This window comes from Apteryx mantelli, chromosome 15 (assembly GCF_036417845.1).
Source record: "Apteryx mantelli isolate bAptMan1 chromosome 15, bAptMan1.hap1, whole genome shotgun sequence".
NCBI lineage: Eukaryota > Metazoa > Chordata > Aves > Apterygiformes > Apterygidae > Apteryx > Apteryx mantelli.
Genome location: NC_089992.1, coordinates 21798793 through 21819868, shown reverse-complemented (window position 1 = coordinate 21819868; position 21076 = coordinate 21798793). Strand labels below are relative to the sequence as shown.

At 37.8% G+C, this 21076-nt stretch overlaps 1 protein-coding gene across 3 annotated transcripts; it reads right to left on the bottom strand.

The window, feature by feature from the left end:
* Nucleotides 1–164: 164 nt before the first annotated feature.
* CHRNA5 (cholinergic receptor nicotinic alpha 5 subunit) lies at nt 165–19861 on the bottom strand. Of its 3 annotated transcripts, none has more exons than XM_067305816.1 (6): nt 19749–19861; nt 7845–7996; nt 6936–6980; nt 5412–5521; nt 3567–4398; nt 165–1496 (listed from the first exon to the last, which is right to left on the bottom strand). In XM_067305816.1, the coding sequence occupies exons 3-6, from the start codon at nt 6960–6962 to the stop codon at nt 1335–1337; spliced, it is 1131 nt and encodes a 376-aa protein (XP_067161917.1). In that variant the 5' UTR covers nt 6963–6980; nt 7845–7996; nt 19749–19861; the 3' UTR covers nt 165–1334. The 3 variants fall into 3 exon arrangements, with proteins under 3 accessions (XP_067161917.1, XP_067161918.1, XP_013812619.1); XM_067305817.1 differs by lacking the exon at nt 19749–19861 and adding an exon at nt 19637–19659; XM_013957165.2 differs by lacking the exon at nt 19749–19861 and having other exon boundaries at nt 7845–8022.
* Nucleotides 19862–21076: the final 1215 nt, after the last annotated feature.

Genomic DNA, 21076 nt, shown 5'->3' with positions numbered 1-21076 from the left:
TGTTTGCCTTACTATATTAGCCCTGAGGTATACAACTATGTTATGAAATACATTGTCAGAAATTTAAGTATATGGAAACCCCCATTTATTTTAGAGTTTGTTCTGGAAATGTAATTTTTCTTTAAGAAAGGTGACATTGGAATGAATTTATATTCTTTAAATGCTGAATTTAAATTCTTTATTTTCATGAAATGATTAGAAAGTTGCAATACATAAATATAGATACTTGTCAACACCCTCAGAAAAGAGAAAGTAGGGAAAGTCATCTATGATAAGTCCTTGCTATTCAAAGTTACATATGATCCAATAAGTGAGAGGACCTATCATGCTAGTTTTATAAATTCATTTTAAACAAATGTGTAAAACTATCAACAATACTTGGTTACACAGTCTATGAATTTTCAAATTATTTCCTTCAGAAAGGCATTCCCCAAATTCCTGCCAACTGTGCTTACAAACTTCATTTTGAGAAACAAAGTTAGGGAAGGAATATGTTTACAACTAAAATATTTTATCAAGTTATTTATCAAGAATAAAGAAATCTGAATGTTCTGGTCTATTAGAACACTTGTGCAACTTGGGCAAGTCATTTAAGTGTATTGGCTTCACTTTCCATAACTGATATGGAGATATCAATATGCACATATCCTCTAAGTATTTTAAGGCTTACTACATTTGGTGTTCACATTAGTATTATAGAATTAACAAGGTTTTAAGTTTAGCAGAAAATTTTGCAAAAAGTGTCACTGAAAATTTATGAAGGCAAAATGCAGTCATATCACTATTCTTATTTATATAATGAATATATGGTAAACTTCAACTGATGTTTATGTTATTGTTTTTAATTTTCTCTGTAGAAACCTTATACTTTACTACACATTCAAAAGGACTTATGCCAATAAAAATCTTCCTTTGCATACTCTAATAACTGAAAGAAGCAACTCTATTGCATAAGTATCTGCAAATATTTAATACTCGGTATAATACTTTACATAGTAATTTAATAATTGGACTACAGTGATCCTCTTTAAAAATTTTTAAATCCTTGTACTTCTCAGTAAGTGCCAGTGTATATTTTTTTGACATATCATGCATGCAAGTGTTTGAGAAGGTCCCCTTGATTCTGAACAGATTTAGAAGGGAATTAGTAGATTTGCACTAAGCAAATTGACTTCCTTGTGTCCTAGGGCACCATGCTTTAACATAAGCAGCATTTTCTGTTCTTGGATGTTTTTTATTTTATCAGAAACATACCTACAAAGAACATGGATGGAAACAGAGCTACTATGGACCTTTTTAGAGTCACGTCAGCTGGAGACAGATCCAAAAATATTTTATGTATTTGAACTTCCTATATGCATAGGTACTATTATATTTGCCCATTTATGAATAACAGGAATAAATAACACAAGTGATCCAATTACTGAAACCAGAAGAAAAGTCCATAGGAACATTCGATCAAGCACCTGAGCAATAAATTTCCAGTCTTCAACAACCTAAAAAACAAAGTACATAACAGTTGTTCAGTGTCTGTGAGAACAGGTGAGAATACAGTATCAAACTCCTGCATTTCTTATTCAGATACCTTACAGTACACATTCTTCAGCCAGGTCAATTTAATAACCCCTTTTTATAAACCTTCTGTAATTACACTATGAGCTAGTGCAGGAATGCACTTCCCTTTGTGCGGACTGGTTAACTTAGCCCAAATACTAGACTTTAATGCAGTAAATGACCGTGAAGAGTACTGAACATCCTCAACTACACAGAGAAGAAATCGGTATGCATTTTCTAAAGTACTGGAAGCTTCAGGATTCAGGCCATAACCTCATCATAAAGTAAAATTCCTAGACGGTAGCTAGATTCAAAAGTTGGAAAAAAAAAAAGTAGACAATAACTGTTGTGTCAAACTCTAAAAGCCATGAAGCTACTGCTGCATGGAATTACACACTAAGGAGAATACTCACAGTACTTCTGAGATTGTTTTCCTTTTTGATAGAATTATTCATATCTATACAGTTTCGCATGTACAGCCAATACAGCTGCGCATTAAAACACTGCTAAGCTATTGCCTTAAGTATGAACTGGTGTTATCCATATCTCCCAAGCCTACTGCTTCATAAGAGGTAATGTTAGATCAACTGTGTAGTTTTTATTTGCAACAATTAGGGCTAACAACTTTATTCTTTTTGCAGAGAATTACACTGCAATTAAAACTTGCATTTTTAAGACCAAATAATATGAGACAATGATTTCCCAGTCAGCTGTCTATTCAGCTCTGAGGTTGAGAGACTTCTGGTATAATTATTTACAAGTTTAGAAAAATAATTCATAATATTGTCCTTCTCTGTTCTTCTGCCAAAAACACTATCTTAACATAATGTGTATCAGCTAATTACCTACAGCGTTTCACTAAAGAATATAAAGAACACGATTTATCAGTAACAATTTAGTAGTGTGCTGTGATAAAAAGAAGGCCACTCTTGCAAACCCCCCCCCCTTTTTTTTTTTTTTTTTTTTTTTTTTAAGAAAAGGCAAACAACCCTCCCAAACAAAAGCCTGTTAATTCAGCACAAGGGAACCCTGTCAACCAAGAGCCCTACATCACAGCACCATTACACCTGGGGGAAAAAAATATATATATATACAGATCACCCCTTTTGTCACTCACAGTCAAATAGAGCAAGTTCATTAAGAGAAAGAAAAACAACCCTGTAGTTTACAGAAAAATATATGTGCTTTATAGAAAATGCAATGCAGGGGTATAAGATGCTGTTTTAACACTGCATCAGACAGTTATTCAAGATCTCGCCTGGATCCCTTGTGATACTTAGTATCAGAGCAGAGGCCTGCGAGGCTGCATTGGAGGAGCTAGCTTACTCCTTGGCTAGCATGGGAGAACAGGCTATCAGCAGCCATAAACTTTTGCAAACGATCATTTCTGCATAGAGATAAATTAGAAGAATCCGAGGCCTTGCCATCAGAAACAGATGGTAGCATCATGAGACCAGACAACAAACTTCTGTATTTCCAAGCAGGCCTGAAAACAGCAGTTGGGTCCTTGAGGCTCCTATAGTGTTTGTTAGCTTAAAAAGCAAGGAAAAAATATATTCAAAATGCTCTTACTTGAATGGTTAAGGAAAGTTCAGTTCAACATATTCTGGTATAATTTAAAGACATAATAATAGTGATAGAAGAGATCACTCGAGGTCATCTAGTCCATGTTTGATCTCAGCACAAAATGAACAACATATGGCTACAGCCTGTATTTAAACTAATGTAATTTATGGTATTTAAAATTTGAACTTACTTCTAGAAGAGAGCAAAAGTTTTTAAAGAACCCAAGGACTGCACAGATACCAGGCTGATACAATAAAATGTCTCAGTATTGCACCATACTTGCACTTATTTCCAGTAGAAATAATTACATAGCTTACAGCGCAGTACAAGAACTGGAAATCCTAGCATGCACTTAATATGAGACTGCATACAGACAGTCTAAACCATTATTTAGTTCTCCAATTTCTGGTTTTAGAAAACAAGTGTAATATGATTAATATACCCACCTCACGAACTTCATTCTCCTTCATGACATGCCTTGTAATGTATCGGATAGAATCTAGAGCTGCTTCCAAGGTGTTCCTAGATGATTCTGATCCACTGATATTGACTGTTTCCTCCTTCTGAGCAAAGTATCTATCTACATGACTTCTCATGCAAAGCAGCTTGGGAAGTCTGTGAAGAAATATCTTGCGGACCCAAGGTGCCATAGCATTGTGCGTAGATGAAGACCGATGATGAATATTGATAGCAAAGACTGTTATCACAATGGACAATGTCACAAATATCATAGTAAACACCAAGTACTCTCCTATAAGTGGAATAACTTTAGAAGATGAGGGAATAATCTCTTCAATAACAAGAAGAAAAACAGTCAAAGACACCAAGACTGAAGTGCAAAGGGAAATTTTTTCACCTTCATTTGAAGGAAGATAGAAGACGAGAACAGTTAAAAATGAGAGTCCTATACAGGGAATAATGAGAAACAATGTGTAAAAAAGTGGCAAACGTCTAATTATAAACGAATATGTAATAAATGGATACCAGCAGCATCCATCAGTTCTATTTCCTTTGCTCCCTGTTGCAGTCACTATTTCCCATTCTCCATTATCAAAGAAATCTCTTTTGTCAACGTCATAATCTTCTAGAATTATATCAACCTGTGAGCCATCGTAAGTCCAGGAACCAAATTTCATAGAGCAATTTTGAAGGTCAAAGGGGAAGAAGGTTACGTCAATAGTGCAGGAACTTTTGTAGTTTGCTGGTGGAGTCCAAGCAATGGTGCCATCATATTTTACCACAGTTTTTGTAGATGTTCCCTCAAAACGTCCATCTGCACTGAAAGAAGAAATATAAGCATGCAATTACAATGTGTTATTTTATACATACATAAGAATATATGTATATAAACATCTACATTCATAGGAAAATAGCTTAAGGTTTCATCAAGTATTTTTATTACTGTCATTTCAGCTGCTTATCCTTTCTCCCCCTTCATAGCCAGAATTTAGTATTTGTGCTCATATTCCACTTTTCTTTAATCTGAATCTCACACAGGTAAACAGCTTTGGAAGAGTTTCAAGTCATGAAAACATTTTCAAATCATGAAAAAGTCTATGCAAGTTTCTGTGGTCCTACTGATTTAAGCAAGAGATTGGAAAAAAACAAAACAACAACAAAATTCTGACCTTCAACAGCACAACCAGACTCTGTTGTTTCTATTGGTAATACACCAGACATACTTCTCAATTTGGGCAAATTACACTAACTGAAGAAAAAAAAAATCACCAGAGAAAATACCTGTGTGCCACCTCCAAACTTAAATTTATAATCACTGTAACAGACTTTTTTCTCCACTCAAGTGTCCTACAATCACTGTATATGCATCGAAGTTGAACAGAAAGATTCACTCAAAATATATTTCTGCTGAGATCTGTTATTTCCCCACAAAACTTAAAGCCAAGCGTATTTAATTTTAAATCCATGATGAATATGACTTACAACAGTACAGATGAGTTGCTCCCCTCCCATCATTCTACATTATTAGTTTGTACCCAACATTGTGCAAGATACTGTCTTCTTGTTAACAAAGTTTACATGAAGAAGTGAAAATAAACTTTTCAAAGACTAGAAATTCTATACAGAAGCAAAGCAAAGCAAAACATTTAAGCATTTAACAAAGCAACAAAAATCAATCTGCATTTGGAGGCATATTGTAAAGCCTTCCCAAATGTTCTTAGCTCTGCTTAATGCATACACATAATCCATTCAATGAGTCTCTTGTACAAGCAGGCTAGATAGAGAAGTCAGAAAGAGTAAATGTATTTTACATGAAAAGATTAAAATCTTACTTGTCATACAAAACAATATCTGGAATCCAAATAGAATCTGATGGGACACGAATAGATGTTATTCCAGCATAGTCCTCAGGATTCCACCTTAATTTTACATCTATCCATTCCTATAGACACATGGAGATGCAGAAATTGTAACTGTGAAATTGATTTAAGCAGGGCAAGACTGGATGAAAATACATAAAAAGGCAATAAAAAAAGATCAAATTGTCTTCTAAAATTTGAGTACAACAGTGCATTTGCTGAATAGATGTCTACTTACCTCATTCACTGTTCGCTTTTTATTGCAAGCGCCATCTGGCAGTATTTCTATGTAGAACTTAAAATATTAAAATCCTTTTTCAGTTTAAGTTTACATAAGTAAAAGCTATTACAAGTAGAAACAACCAAATTTTAAAAGGCTTATTCTGAAAGAACACCAAAGAGTTTGGAAGCTTATCAGAAGCAATATAAACTTTCTGGTCAACACTACCAAACAAAAAACTTGTTGCAGCTCTCATGACATATTCCTTCCTAGTTTCAGCAGCAGCACCAAAAATAACACAAGTAAAAGCATGTTATTATTTTGGTATTATTATATTTGAATAAAAGCTCAAGAGGAAAAACTTTTAAGAGTTTAAACACATATTCTGGTTTAAGTTTAAACACATATTCAGACCAGTTCTTATTTTATTTGAACTGGTTTGACTGACACAAGTTCTGCAGAAACTATTAAGAAGACACTAAGTGTTATCATCTACGTATTCCCATTTTATATTTTCTGGGTAGTCCAAAAATTTCTCCCGAAAAGAAATGCCCGAACTTATGTGACAGTTGCTGGGGAAGAAAGGAATGGGGAGCAGCTTGACAAACAAAGGAAGTAGCCCAAATGAAAATAACACAGTAAGTATAATTAGGGGCCGCAAACATTCCCCAAAGTTAAATTAAGATTGATTTGTGAGATGCATGTCCCAAGCTAACTGTGATGACTAAGTTTAGCATTGGACTCTAATTTTTATAGAGCTTGAGCCTTTTTCCTGCCCATAAAGAAATATTCTTAAGAGAAAAAGTAGTTCTTTATAGCAAGCATATCCAACTTTGAAATTAAAGTTCTTCAGCAATGTTTATCTGACAGTCTAAAATATAATGCAAGAGACACTTTAAAACAATTATACAAATGATTACACAAACCTATCATACTTTTCTTACCACAGTTTTTTGAAGAAAAGTTCTGTAATAAAGCAGTAACTTTTAAGGTTGGATATATAGATCTTCACTTACTAAATATCCATGCAATGCTTTATCAGATTTTTTAATCAGGTGGAGGACTCTCTTCATTATTTACTTTTTTTTTAAACTAAGTTTTAAAACAATTTCATAACAATTAAACCTTTAAAGACATTTTGTAAAGATACCATGTAAAACAAAGATTAATGCAACTAAAGTGATGTTCTGAATACACAAATAATTAGAAAACTGGCTTCCAACTTCTGGCTTCCAGTTACAATGCTTCAGAATTTTCTGTTGATATTTTGCACCTACCTGTTTCAACCAAACATTTGTCGTCATTAATTGATTTTTCTCGTCCTAGAAAAACAAAGTGTATTCTATGAAAAAACAAAATTGGATAGCACATTCATTGTAACTAACTGCTTTAGTTCAAATAAGTGTGTAATTTAAAATACAAAAAGCAATTTAAAAGCATTCCAATCCTTGATAAGTATATTTACATCAACACTTTTTAAACTTAGTTATTTAACTGTTAAAAAAGTGATTTTTTTTCCCCCCTTCTATATCTCCTTCCTCCCTTTCCCTTCTCAATTTGACTGTATTGTATGCAGTCCTACTGTTTTTCTGTGGAAACATAAATGAACCACCAACCTGTGGGGGGGGGGGGGAATCCTCTTATGGCTACAAACAGTGAATTCAACTTGTAAATAATATTTTAAAGCAAGTAAGTTTTAGAAAAAAAGTCAAGTTGATCTCTTATCTCTTGGCCTAACCTGTAGTATTAAATCTTAATTTCTGTGGAAGTGACATATTTGAAGGCTTTTAGGTTTTTTGTTACTTATGGGGAGAAAAGGGTAGTATTTGCAAGTGTTCCTGAATTTTACAGAAATTAGACTAATAAGGTTTAAAAATATGCATTTTTTGCATTGAATAAATAAAACCTTAATCCCCTAGGCTTATTATGAATTTCACCCCCCACACACTGTAAACTTTACTAAATCTAAGAGTTGCTTGTTTTCTCAGCCTCCTTTTCTTCACTTTTTTGACCTCTTCTTTATGCTCCTATCTACAATGCATTTTTCACTATGCCAATAATCATTTTAAAGGTTTAACTACTGTGTTTAAAGAAAGAGATGAACAACTATTTCATACAATGTTATGTTGCTTTTTACTATTCCAGAATTTTATGAATTAGAGGAAAAAAGTATGTACTATACATACCACATCTACTAGCTGAGAGATTGCAAGACCAAACTTTATTTTTATTGTATCATTCAACCGTTCCACTGGACGAACCCATCTTTGATAGTCTTGAAATAAATGTTTAAACAAACGATCTTCACTTTTAGCAATAAAAGAAGGTTCAGATATACCTATACAACAGAAGTACATTGTTAATATTGATTTAAATTAATAGAGTATATCCGTATTCCTATGTCCAAACAGCTACAGCTGTGCTTATACAGAATTAAATTTCTCATCCCCTTTTCTCTGGAAGCATGGTCAAGGTCTTGGAAGGAGAATTTTACAAAATTACCTGTTTTTCCTTAGTATCTCCATACAACTATCTCACACTGCTGAAATCTAACGCCCAAGAACATCAAAATAATTTTAGGAATAATAAAGGCAAAATGCACTTATATCTTCATGCTTTATACGTTATTTCTTCTAATGTTTATGTGCTCACATCTGGGATGCATAAGCTTTGCAGTAGTTCTACAAAGGAACGTGGAAAAATCCTGTACTTTAAGTAGAAAGATGTTTTCCAGTCAATATAACACTAGAATATGTAGAGGTTACACTGGTAGTTTAGCACATGTAGTTAAATAACAGTATGCAGTCAGTTATTTCATTTTCAGTTACGTATCCCTTGAATAAGTACAGGTAACATTTTATTCTTACTTTTTGTGCCATAATCCCACTGCACATTCAATTGCAGCTACTCTGAGTCTGAAGATCACTTCCTCCTCGAAGAGGCATCAAAACAAGGTAGTTACTAAATGAATGCTGTCATAAAATATAAATATTGACCTAACTTCATCTCTGATAGTGCCAATGCAAGTGAAACAGGTGAAGACTCAGGACCACCAGAAGATAAGCATCCAAGCAAGGATCTCTTTTACGTAAGAAAACCCCACTGAGACTGTCTCAACTATTCAGCAACCCACCCTCAGTATTAGTGAGCTTTCTTGGCTTGAAAGCTCTCTGAACTTTCATGGCCAACCTTGAAAGAAGCAGGCTATCACTTCTGCCTTCGTCCCAGCTTGTTAATATTACATGCTATGATAAGCATCTGGCATTTTTATTCTTAGAGATTGAATCCACTGTTACGCAGATGTGAACTAAAAGACTTGCTGATGTTTACTTCCCATTTTATGTCAGCAGTAGACAGGAACAATTCCAAAATCAGTGAGAATACAAAAACATGCTTTACAATCACCAGCCACATACCCTCAAGCTTCTGCTCCCACCTTTCTCGGTGAACCCTTCCCAAGAATCTTTATGTTGAAATTCTGAGTCTGCGATTTAAAGAAAATCTTAGCAAAAAATATGCTTGACAGCATTGTTTCCAATTATTCTGTTACAAAATCCACCATACATTTTGATCAAGCAAGAAATTATTCATTCATTGAAAGGTAGCAAGGATGTATGTTGTTTTAAATAATGGAAATGTTGGCAGTTTTCCCCTCAATACAAAAGTATATTGCGGCAATGAGCACTACACATTGAAAACTATGCAAGTCTGCACCAAAACGTAGCCAAGGACCAAAAATATGCCAAATGATCACTGAAAAGCTGCAATTACTTCTGTAAAATCTGAGCATAGCCACAAGGTTATGCAGTGAAAAATGTAGATATAAGACTTCAGAAGGGAATCTAACATTAGAAGATGCAGCTACCTTCTTTTCTGACCCAGAAATGGTAGCTATGCCCTTTTGGTAACAAAAAATATTAGAAAGGACTCTTTGAAAAGGGTAGCATCATCATTTCTCTCAGCTGTTATAAAGGACCACTTCCTTGATGTTTTGCTAATGTCAGCCTGGGACTTGTGCTTTCCAATGGCGGAAATAACTAATTATGCAGACACTAACCAGCTGTATCTCCACATTGCATTGCCATACCTTACATACATTAGTTTGCCATTGCAATGCAATGCCCTACTTACAAATATTAGTCTGTGATTGAGACACAAACTATTACAGCAGTTTCTTAAAGAGGTACAAATGCGGATTAATACCCTGAGCATAAAATTGCCCAAAATTCTGGTGACATACACACAAATGTGAATGCCACTAGACCAACTGGCATGTACATATAGCACAGGAGATTAAGAACAACAGTTTAAATCTCCAAATCCACAATTATGAAACTCTCTTAGATCCTGACTCAAGATTACCTCACTCATATGGGAGACAACAAGAACATATGTCTCAGACTTACATGCTAAAGTTTCTGCTGAATTTAGATCTGATGAAAACACAGTGATGAAAACGGGTAATTCCTTAGCAGGGGAGGGTGGCAAGGGAGAGAGGAGGAAATGGCATAAAACAAGGTAGAAACAGGAATTCTCAAAAATTTTAGTTACATAAAAAGCTGCATCAAAGATCACGCTGTTTTGTGTTCTAAAGCTCATATTTACTACTCAGATGTTGCAGTGGGTACTGGTACCAGTGGTATAAAAAATAGTTTAGACCACAAAAAGACTCTGTATGACTCAGAGATAAGACAACAACTTCCTTGCTACACATATACTTCTGGCATCGTTGGTATTGAGAGCAGGGGCACTATTTCGGCTTAGGATTCCACCTGTGTTAGCAATAGAACACATATTTTTTAAAAAAAGAACCACATCCTACTAACGACCAAGGCATGAGCTCCTTCTTCAATACCACTAAAGCCAAAAGTATTTTCATCTAAGCCAAGACAGCATCTATGGTCCTCCAAAACTCAAAGAATCATTTCAGTACCTGGAGACAGACTGATGACCTGGAACAGCCAAAATTTTTATACTGCTTACCAAGAACTGGAAACTTTTTTTATCCCCTGAGAGGAAGGAATACATGGCAGAGCTTTGAGAAAAAGCACTATAGATGGAGAAGCAGCAGGTAAAGAGCAGCCGGGACTAGAAAATAGATACGTAAATTGCCCTAAAAGATATCCCATCAAGCAACTGCTGTCTTTTACCTTAAGGAATTCAATAAAACCAAATCTTTTACCAATACATTCTCACTTAAGTGTATCAGTAGAAAAACTGCTACCCAAATGCAAAGTTTAAGGTTTCTTCATTGAAATGCAAAGTTTAAGGTTTCTTCATTGTGAGAATTCATGCAAAATATAATATAACCTGAATAACACGAGAAGGACAAACCTGCAGAAGGTATGAGGAGAAGAGAGGGCAAAAAGAGAAATCAGTTGCTAAGTTGAACCAAGCGAGAACAACTTTCAGCAGAGGCAGTACGTAAGAGCTGAATAAGGCCACTACCTCCAGAAGCAGCACAAGCTGCACACATCCCCTGGAAGAGAATGGCTTCGAGAGGGTCTCCAACTCCCAGACAGAAGTCAGAGCAACCATCAGGAGACATGAATATATGCTCTAGACAAAGATTTCTTCTACTCACTGATGAGATTTAAAGGGACGGAAACCAGTGGGGAAAAAGACCTAATAATTATTTTAGTCAGTTTAACAGACAGAGTAAACCAAACTAGAAAGATGTTAATATTCATCTCTTAATGCAGATTTAAAATATGATACCATTACATAAACATATGACATGACCTATCTAGAAATTATGTGTTCACTAACAGTATCCACCTAAAAAAAGATACAGCAGAAATAGAAAAGCACCAGAGAAGGGCATAAAGAGATTAAAACCAGAGAGAGACATCCATATGAGGAGAGATTCAGAAGATTAAAATTATTTTGTTTGGAGAGAAGGTGAATTTAGTGAACATAACAGAAGTAGATAAAGTAGTGAATGGTACATGCAGAAAGTCACTCATGGTTTTTAACCTTTCTCATAAAAGAGGGTAAAGGGTAAAAGAGTAACAATTAAAAGCAGTATAAACAATTACTATATTAAGTTCATATGATAAATATTCAGTGAATCAGAGATTACTAGAAATTTAAGAGGACTAACATTTTATAATTGTCTAGGATTACTAAATTGTCACTTACGTCAGGTAGCATCATACTTGCATAGGATATCAGTTCTCATCATTTCAACACAATCTGCAAAATCTATCTCAGAATTTTATCAACAGCTTAATATTTTCAATTTGCTGCAGTGACTTGACTAACATCATTTATGCCATTAATTTAAATGAACCTAAGCTAGTCCTAAGTGGGTGCAACTGCTGCAGCGTGGACAACTAAGACGGGCATAGAAGTTTTAGTTTCCTCCCCTCCGTCGAAGCGCCCCGCGACAGCAGTGGCCGTGCTGCTGGGCAGGCGCGAGAGGCTGCGTTTACAGACCGTGCAGGGGAGCGAGCACCAGGTGCACTGCAGAGCCCAACTGCGTGGGAACCCCCTGCCTTCTTACGCACTGCGGATTTGGAGCAGGCCAGCAGAACTATTACCATGGATATTAACTGACTTTTCCATGAAATTTTACAGTAGGAGCAAAAGCAGAACGTAGCTTAAAGAACAGATGAGCAAAGAGCAGCATCAGGAGGATCCCTTTTCCCTCCAAATCCTAGCATACACTAATACACTGCCAAACTGTTCCTGTTGCATGCCAGATCAGGGCTTGGGTTTTAAGACTGTTGACTCTTCCGTTTCAGAGTACAATTCTGTTTACACTATGTTTCATTCATTCACAAACAGCTAGCAAACCGTGGTTCTCTGAGATGTATTATCTGTGGATGCTCTACAATGCAGCTTCTTCCTGTTTCAAGATTGTTGACACCTGGATTCTGTAACAGCAAAGAACTGATGAGCAACAGACAATGTACTGCTTCCAGGGGATATAAAAAAATGCTTAGGATTTAAGAATTGCTCCCAAAGACCATTCAAATTCAAGCCCGTAGGACATATATGCAGCAACAGACCACGGTACACACAGACACATACAGAAGTTATCTTCACAGCTATTGGGTTAAAGTATATTTATTTTTAATGAAGTCTTAGGTTCAATGAACCTGCATTAGCCAGGGAATATTTCCTGTTTGTAACTACAGAGCGAGTGTGTGGATTTGCCAAGTCCTGCTTTTTACAGATACTTAAATGAATGCTTCCTGAAGACACAACTTAATTTCTCTGCTTCTGTATCCCTATTTCCTGAGTAATGCATAGGTTTTTTGTACATTTCAGCCTAATGTTTCATAGATACTTGATTTTTGTATTAGCATTAATGACATTTCCTTTTTATAGTTACAAGTCTGATTTTTTTTTTTTTTGTACAATTTGAGAATACCCAGCCGCGTAGTCACCCTCTCACCATTAATTAACCTTGAAACAATGCAGAGGCAGAGTTGCACTTTCAGTTCCTGTGCTCCTGTAAGATTATCTCTTGTACAGAAATACAGCATTTTCAGGGTACATCCTGTTTCCGGATGAAGCTTCTTTTAAACACAGTATTTCTTCAGGTAAGCTAAATGGGGATCATTCCCTTACTACTTTTTCATACTTCCAAACATTTTTCAAACATTTTACACTCCAACCTACTGTATAGCTACTGATTTAATGAGTATATTTGCTAAAAATAGAGTTCCATCACATTTTACTAACTTTTTTCTGTCACAGGAATATCTACATCCTTTCAAATTTCTGCTTAGCTATTCTGTTTATTAATAAACTGGCACATACTGGTACTTCCTAGCCAATAAAGGACAGCATATACCCAGGAGAACTTGCCATGAGGAGACTAGAGATGGTAATAACATGCTAAGAGTTGGCAAAAATAAAATAGATAGCCTCTACCTTTCCTTATTTAATAGGACCACACAGCTCACTCCTTATACAGACTGCATGTGTTTAATTATCTGTGTCTATATGCTTTTAGGATTATAATAAAGCATGTACATGTTAAATTTACTTACTGGTGTTAGTAACAGCAAAAGAAAAATTGTGGGGAAAAAATGGTGGTCAGCAGAAAAAAGGTATAGAAGAGAACAAGAGAAGAAAAAACACAGCGAACGCCTTGAGACAGCAGACTGGCTACAGTGGTTAGAGAAGAGCAGAGGGGTTAAAACCCCTGACTAGCATGATTAGCAAACAAACAATCCAGAGTTCTAGTCTCATACTAAATCAGATGATAAAAGATTACGGAAGCACTCATCCCTGCTACTAGCTGACTGTCCTAAAAAAATCTGAGGCCCTGTAGCCTTTGAAGGGCAACTCTAAGCAGGCCTGTACTTGCGTGGTTTGATATTGCTTGGGACCAGGTAACTTCTGCAGCCTAAAGCAAAGGTAGCTCTCTGTACTGTTCACCAACAAATCTCAGTAACAAGTTTTACTTTATAATTTACATGTGAAATTCCCATCTGCTCACTCTCTCTGTTTGATTCCATGTTCAGGAAAAAAAATCTAAATCACATGAGAAAATATTAAATGGCCAAAGTCTGAATTCTGCAAAGTGGAGACAAATGCTTACGAACAAAACAGACTGATAATTCAATTTTTAAACTTCATAGTAGTCAGAGCACACTTGCCAAAACAGTATGTAGGAAATGTTAATCACTTGGACCTATACACCACTGTATTTAAAATTTCAATCCCATCATTTTCCCCTAAACATTAATAAAAGCACTTTGGAAGAGCTATAAAAAAAGAAAGAAAAAATAAGAACAAGCATTACACTGGCCTCAAATACATGAAGAGCATTAAAAAATGTGTACATGTCTATTCATTCTGTTAACATCCTCAAGGCTAACTTTCACTACTGCTGCTAAAGGCAGGTCTTTTTAAAGGCTTCAGATAAATGCCAAAAAAGCTGCTTTTTACATTGATTCATACTGTACCATTACGGAATAAAATTTCTTAGCACCTTAATACTATTTAGCAGCAAGTGTAAATCTAACATTCTGCGCTGCCAGCTTTTCAAGATACTTACTGTCAGTTTCCCAAGACACTTACTGTAAGAAATTGTTCCCAAACTATTTTTAATTAAAGTTTTGTCAATAGTTCTCTCTGAAAGACAAGAGATGGTACCTAGCTAAAGGAAATATCAACATCATCAAATCAAACAAGTGATTTAAAAACAAACTCTCCATATAAGTACTATCAGTGAAATATTTAGTGAGTGTTCTAGTTAGGACACTATTCACCTGCATATTTTAGTCAATTGTTGTCTTCTTTTTTAAACAGGAGAGCATTATATTCCGTCTTTCTCGGAGAATAAACTTTCTTTGAACTATATGTTCCTCTGCACTTCCTTAGATAAAGTGTTCAAAAACCACATGGGATTGCAGGTATAAGGCTGGTCCTTAAACTGTCAACAATGAAGTTCAAAGCATTTTCTAATTGGTATAGTCAAATGCTAATGATTTCACGTTTTCCTTCAATCCCTACTTGGTGCATTTTGAGGTCCATGGCAGCAAGAGAGGGTCACTTTCAGAAGCCTAATATTAAGATGTAGGCTCAGAAGAAACATACATTCCTAGAGAAAATGCTTAGGAAAATCAGATTATAACCATATATCACTATAATGCAACAGGACAATATTAAGGACTACAAACATGGCCAAATAGCCGCACTTTACTGTCAACACCAGACTCTTTTATGGTGCATTATCATAACATATAGACTGTTATTCAGTGTACCTGCTTTCAGTACACTAGCATTTTTATTGATACTATACTTATACTAACTACTTATACTAACTACTTATACAACTTAAGTTTTAAAATAATACATTTTTACATAATTAATAACAAAAACAACACTTTGAAGGCCAGAAGTGGAGTGGTAACATTTAAATGTTACTCTAAAAGTTATCCAATTACAATCAGTTAACATTTTGAAAGAAAATACTTAACAGAAAGAAGTTTCTTTTCCATCTTTCGTAAGAATGCTAACTTACTCTGCACTGAGCATCAGTGCTTTTCCTCCTTTAAGTTTACATTTTTTCCCACAAACATAGATCTATTCACATCACTGTATTTTGGTATCTGGTGACAATTCTTACTGCAAGTCACATTTGTATTGCAGTAGACGGGAGAGAGTATTTATAATGAGATGATGTTCAATTTTAACTACAGAGCTGTCTCTAAGCTTCCCTTTGTAGTATAAGGAATCTTCTCCCATTACTTAATTAAACAGATGAGATATACAACATATTAAATGAAGTATAAAATGTAAGTTTTATTTCTGTACTGCCCCTGCCTTAAAAGGATCATGAGTCATACTTTCTGTTTGATCTTAAGTTTTCCCCCTACGCTTTAGCAGATGCCAAGAATCCAAACACTAACAGTTAAGAAAGAGGAAAACCACCCTTATCAGAAGAAATGCCCACAAGCCAAAACAGCATTACTAACACTATCCAGTTTACTGGAGAGGGGGGAAAAAAAAAAAAAAAAAAAAAAAATCAGAAAAGCCAGCTATTGCATTCTATATTTCCTACAGTCCCCCTCTCCTCCCCCCCCCAATTAAAAAAAATAAAAAAAAGCCAAACCCCACCCCTATAGCTACAAGCATGGAAACTAGGAATATTCCTGCCCATTATTTGTTGGTGGGTTTTTTGCAAGGTTGTTTTGCTTTCTTTTGCTTTGATTTCAAAGGTTGAGAGTAGGAAAACAGGAGCTTTGTTTTTCTATCACTGTGTACAAATACACACCTGACAGCTGCCAGCTACTGCGGGAACTTTGAGTTTTTTGTTGTAAACTTCAGGGCTTTCAGGATATTGTGAGGATTTCTACCTTCCCTCTTACCTAGTGCATTAATCTCTTGCCAACCAATAGCAAAATGAAGTGACACACTGTGGACGTGAAACTGCCAAGGATTCTGAACTGCAATATTGCTTAGAGGTTACAAATATGAACAGAAGTGAACAATCTGCCATGTAGTAGGGGAGATGCTTCTTATCTTCAACTCAAATTCAAAAGATTAAAATTTGATAATTTTAAAGGATAATTAAACTATCCCCTAACAGCTTAGCATCAAGGGATAACTACTCCTCATCCAGTCAACAGACTATATTGTCATGGAGTTTGCAACTAATTAAGTTAATTTGTACATATGAACAACTACAGGCTTATATTTCCCTATTCAGTCTTTAGATTAAGAGCTAGTCAGAGCAAAAGTCATTCCTTTCTGAACACCTACACTACGGATTTTATTGTAAATACAAATGATACACCAAACAGTATCCTTAACCTACAGCTTCATAAATTTTATAGAGATGCAAGGGTCAGCAAGACTCTCCTGATTAACAACCACCTATAGCACTGCCGTGCCGTGCTGCAGATCTATAACAGTATTTCCTTACAAATTCATTCACACTAACATTTTCCACTCGGTTTTCAGTGGAAAGACTGATCCTTTTCCTTGCTCGACAGCTAGTGCAAGCGAAAAATATGCCACACATCAGGCTGCCTGAAAGTGCGGACAGAGCCTCCAGGTAAAAATTGCGGTCACTCTTAAGTCAGTGGGACTGTTCCTGCTGCCTTCAACACATCCAGGATTTTGCCATCTCTCTTCAGACCACTTTTAACCTAAACACAGCATAGGACTTGCTCAATTCTCACTGACTGTGAACCTGTCAGTAAGCACAGAAGATGGACCACAAAGACAGCACTGAGGAATGCTGAACGCAAGCAGCAAAAGCGGTGCGTATAGGAAGTGTGGATAGTGCAAGGAGTACAAGGAAGAGCAAGCACGTAGAGGCTTAGAAGCAGTTCCAGTTATTCATATGGATTGAATTCAGAGGGTATGCATCACGGAAGTAAACACAGATTGACAATTTATGGAATCACTTATGCAAATAAGACACAGGCCTCGGGCTTTTGGCAAGTTGCCAGCGCAGCCCTGGGTGCTGCAGAAGTTGCGCACTGGCGTTATCTTCCGCCCACAGCAGCAGTCAGCTCACGCAGCTTGATTCCAGCCTCCGCTGCACAAGGGCATACGGGCCTGTGGGTCATCAAAATCGGATACTCTGCTTAAAAATGCAAGCAGAGCAGAAGATTTCAGAACATACACTATCATAACAAAATCAGGTGTGATCATTCTGCAAAGTGTGAAACTGTGGAAATCCTTCCTTCCCCCATTTCTCTACAAACCAGCATACACATTTCTCCACAAATCAATGTTCATTCCCCCCCCCCCAAGAGTCTCCAAAGAAAGCTCAAAATATTTTAAGAGAAAAGTCACAACAAACCCATCCTTCCTACTTATGTAGGAAGGTTTGAGTAATTCTAACACATGCAGTTTCTCTCGGTTCAATTCATATATTTCAATCTCACCTCTCAGTTTAAGATACACAGTATGGAATGAAACTTAAATGATGATTTAAAAAACAATCAAATTGTATTTTGTCTTGTAAAATCAGAATTATCCAGGATAAATGGTTAGTTCACCTCCAGACTATTAATTAAGGAAAAGGCAAATTCATTTTCAAGCATTTTTACACAATCATAAAAACAAGGTCACATCCACATACTCGCTTCTATTTCATTAAAAAGATTACTGTCACATGCAAAGCAATGCCCCTAACAAAATTGTAATTTAAGAGAAATCCTGATTCCGGTTACTATTTCAGTTCACCCTACATTTCACAGTAGACGGCCCTGAATTTTTTTATACTTTTTAAAACTATGTCATTTTATTTTAGAACAAATAAATTGGGAAAGGAAAATTTTATATATATGAACAATTCTCACTGAAGGCAGAACCATTGGCTTGTGCCAAAAGACAAAATTTGGATTGTCCTGACTGTGAATAATTCCATACACTGCCATATATACTATACAATATAGCATAATAATTTCACACAGTATTTTCTTCAACCATGATGAAAAACACTACTTTTCCAAACGCTGAGGCCAAGAGTAATCTTTTAAATAATATCGAGTAGTAACAGAGGAGTTTTGATAGGTTGAATTAAAAATGGAGTGTCAATCCAGTTTACTTTTCTTATATTATTTTTATGCTCATTTTCTGTAAGTTTTGAACTAAAATTCCAAAAAGACAATTTTATTTTTAATTAATTTCCTTTGCATAAATATTGACTGTTGTGACTTTAAGATGCTTTGCAAAATTCTTGGGAATATAGCCTTAAATTATGTAAAAGCAATGCTCTCAAAGAATTATTTATGAATAATTCTTTGAAGGAGCATTGATTTTGCTCCTTTAATCTTGGTGTAATTTTATAAACATTTTAGCTCCATGTACTATTTTATATCCCTTAACTCTAGAAGTTACATCCCGATTGAATTATGAGACTGACTCTTCAGAATTTAAATAAAGCACGACTAAACTAAAAAGAACGTTGCTATAAATTCGTAAGAGCAGCATTTTGATGCTCAGCAAGATTCATAATGCAATACAGCAATTATTAAAATATATTTTGTAGACTTACCTCCAAATCAGCTGCAAACACAAAGAGCACACACCACAGAACTACAACTGTATGTAAACTAAGTAAGTGAATGGAGCAAGAATTCAAAGCTATAAAGTCTCAGGAGTATTATTTATTAATTTGAAAAGCATAACGACTGCGCAATGAGATGTGTAGTGGTCAAGGCTGATGCGCACAGGAAAAAAACTAGTTTAGCAATGACTTTTTTTCCTCCTTCTGTGAAAGAGGCAGCGCAGGTGAGCACGTTTAGTCACGGGCTCTGTAGGTTACGTTCCTTTTTCCGTAAGAAGTAACCGAACTCCTCCGGTCTCCCCCCCACCGCTCCCCAGCGCCCGCCCGCCAAGTGCCAGAACCGGCTCTAACCCGCCGGTCGCACTTCGGCGCCTCAGCCGGCTCCCGGCAGAAGCTGAGCGCGCGCGCAAAGCCAGGCGCGACGCGAGGCCACCCGAACCCCGGCGGGGCTTCCCGCGCGCAGCTCCCCACACGCCCAAGCCCGCTCACCCTCAGAAGCCACAAGTCTCCCAGCCCCCCGGACACGACACCCCCGCGCGGCGCGGCGCGGCCGGCCCGCGGAGCGGGGGCGCACGAGGCCGCCGCGAGGCGCTTCGCTCACCGGCGCGAGGGGCGCGGCCGGCGGCGGGACCGGGCTCGCCGAGGAAGGGCGCGAAGAGGCAGGTGAGGAGCAGCAGGGGGCGGCCGCAGAGCGGGCGGCCGCAGCGCAGCCGGGCGCCGAGCGCGGCCATGGCCGGGCCGGGCCGGGCCCCCGCTGCCTCGGAGCCGCGCGGCGGAGGACGGGGCGCCGCGGCGGGCGCCGCTCCTAACGGGAGGCGCTGGCCACGCCCCGCGGCGAAGCGGGGGCGGGGGCGGCGCGAGCGACACCCGCGCGCGGCGGGAGCCGTTGGAGCCGTTGGAACGGGGCGGGGCGGGGCGCCGCCCTCGCTGAGGTGCCTGCGCGCGGGCAGCACCGCGGGCGCCCTCGCGGCCCCCGGCGCCGGAGCTGCCGAGGCGGCGCCCCGCGCTGCCGGCGGAGGCAGGGGGCGGCCCGGGCCGGCCGCGCCGCAGAGCCGCGGGCTGGGTGCCCCGACGCCCTGCTCTGACGGGGCAGCGGCCCCCGCCTCCCCCCGCGCTGCCGGGAGGGGAAGGACACTCGGCGGGAAAGCCGCAGCCGTCCCGCGGAGCCCTGCGCCCAGCGGCCGCCTCTCCGCAGAGGTGCTGGCGACGAGCGGGGTCGCCGCCGCTGCCCCTCCAGCAGCCTCCGGGCAGGTTTTCCGTCGCTTCGGCTCCCGGGCGCCCGGCCCCGTTCGCCTCCAGCACCTGCCTTGCCGCCCTGGGACCTGCAGCCACAAGATAAACGTCAAAGAACGGCAGTAAATCGACCTGGGCGAACGTTTTCTCGTGGAAAAAAACCCCACCTAAGTCACGTTTCTTTTAAACCGTGTGTTTGGGCGGGTATACCTTTCGGTGGATTGAAGTGAACAAGAAGATTCTAAACTAATTTTTAACTCGCTTTCCGTTATTCCATTTTTCAGTTTCTAAATCAGAATGGGAACTTTTCATTGAAGTTAAATAAACCAAATGCAAGCTAAAAAGACCTAGCATATTTACATCTTTATGTACATTATATAGAATGTGTGTATATATATATATATATATAATTACATCAGGTAAGTCTTAAGAACGAAACTATGAGGTACACCAACTGTGAAATATAGTCAGTGATTTTTCCTAAACCATCCTAATGTAAATGTACATGTCACAGAAAATAGGAGCACCTGCCATTAAGCAATGCATTTTTAAAAGTAAGGTACTGTTTGATAACTTCTTACATTTACAGAGAGAAAAGAGTGGAAGGATGGGTTAAAGGCTTTATAGAAGGTTCATCAGCTGTTACATAAGAAGTGCTAGATACCAGATTCCCTGGAAAAAATGAACCTTATTCAA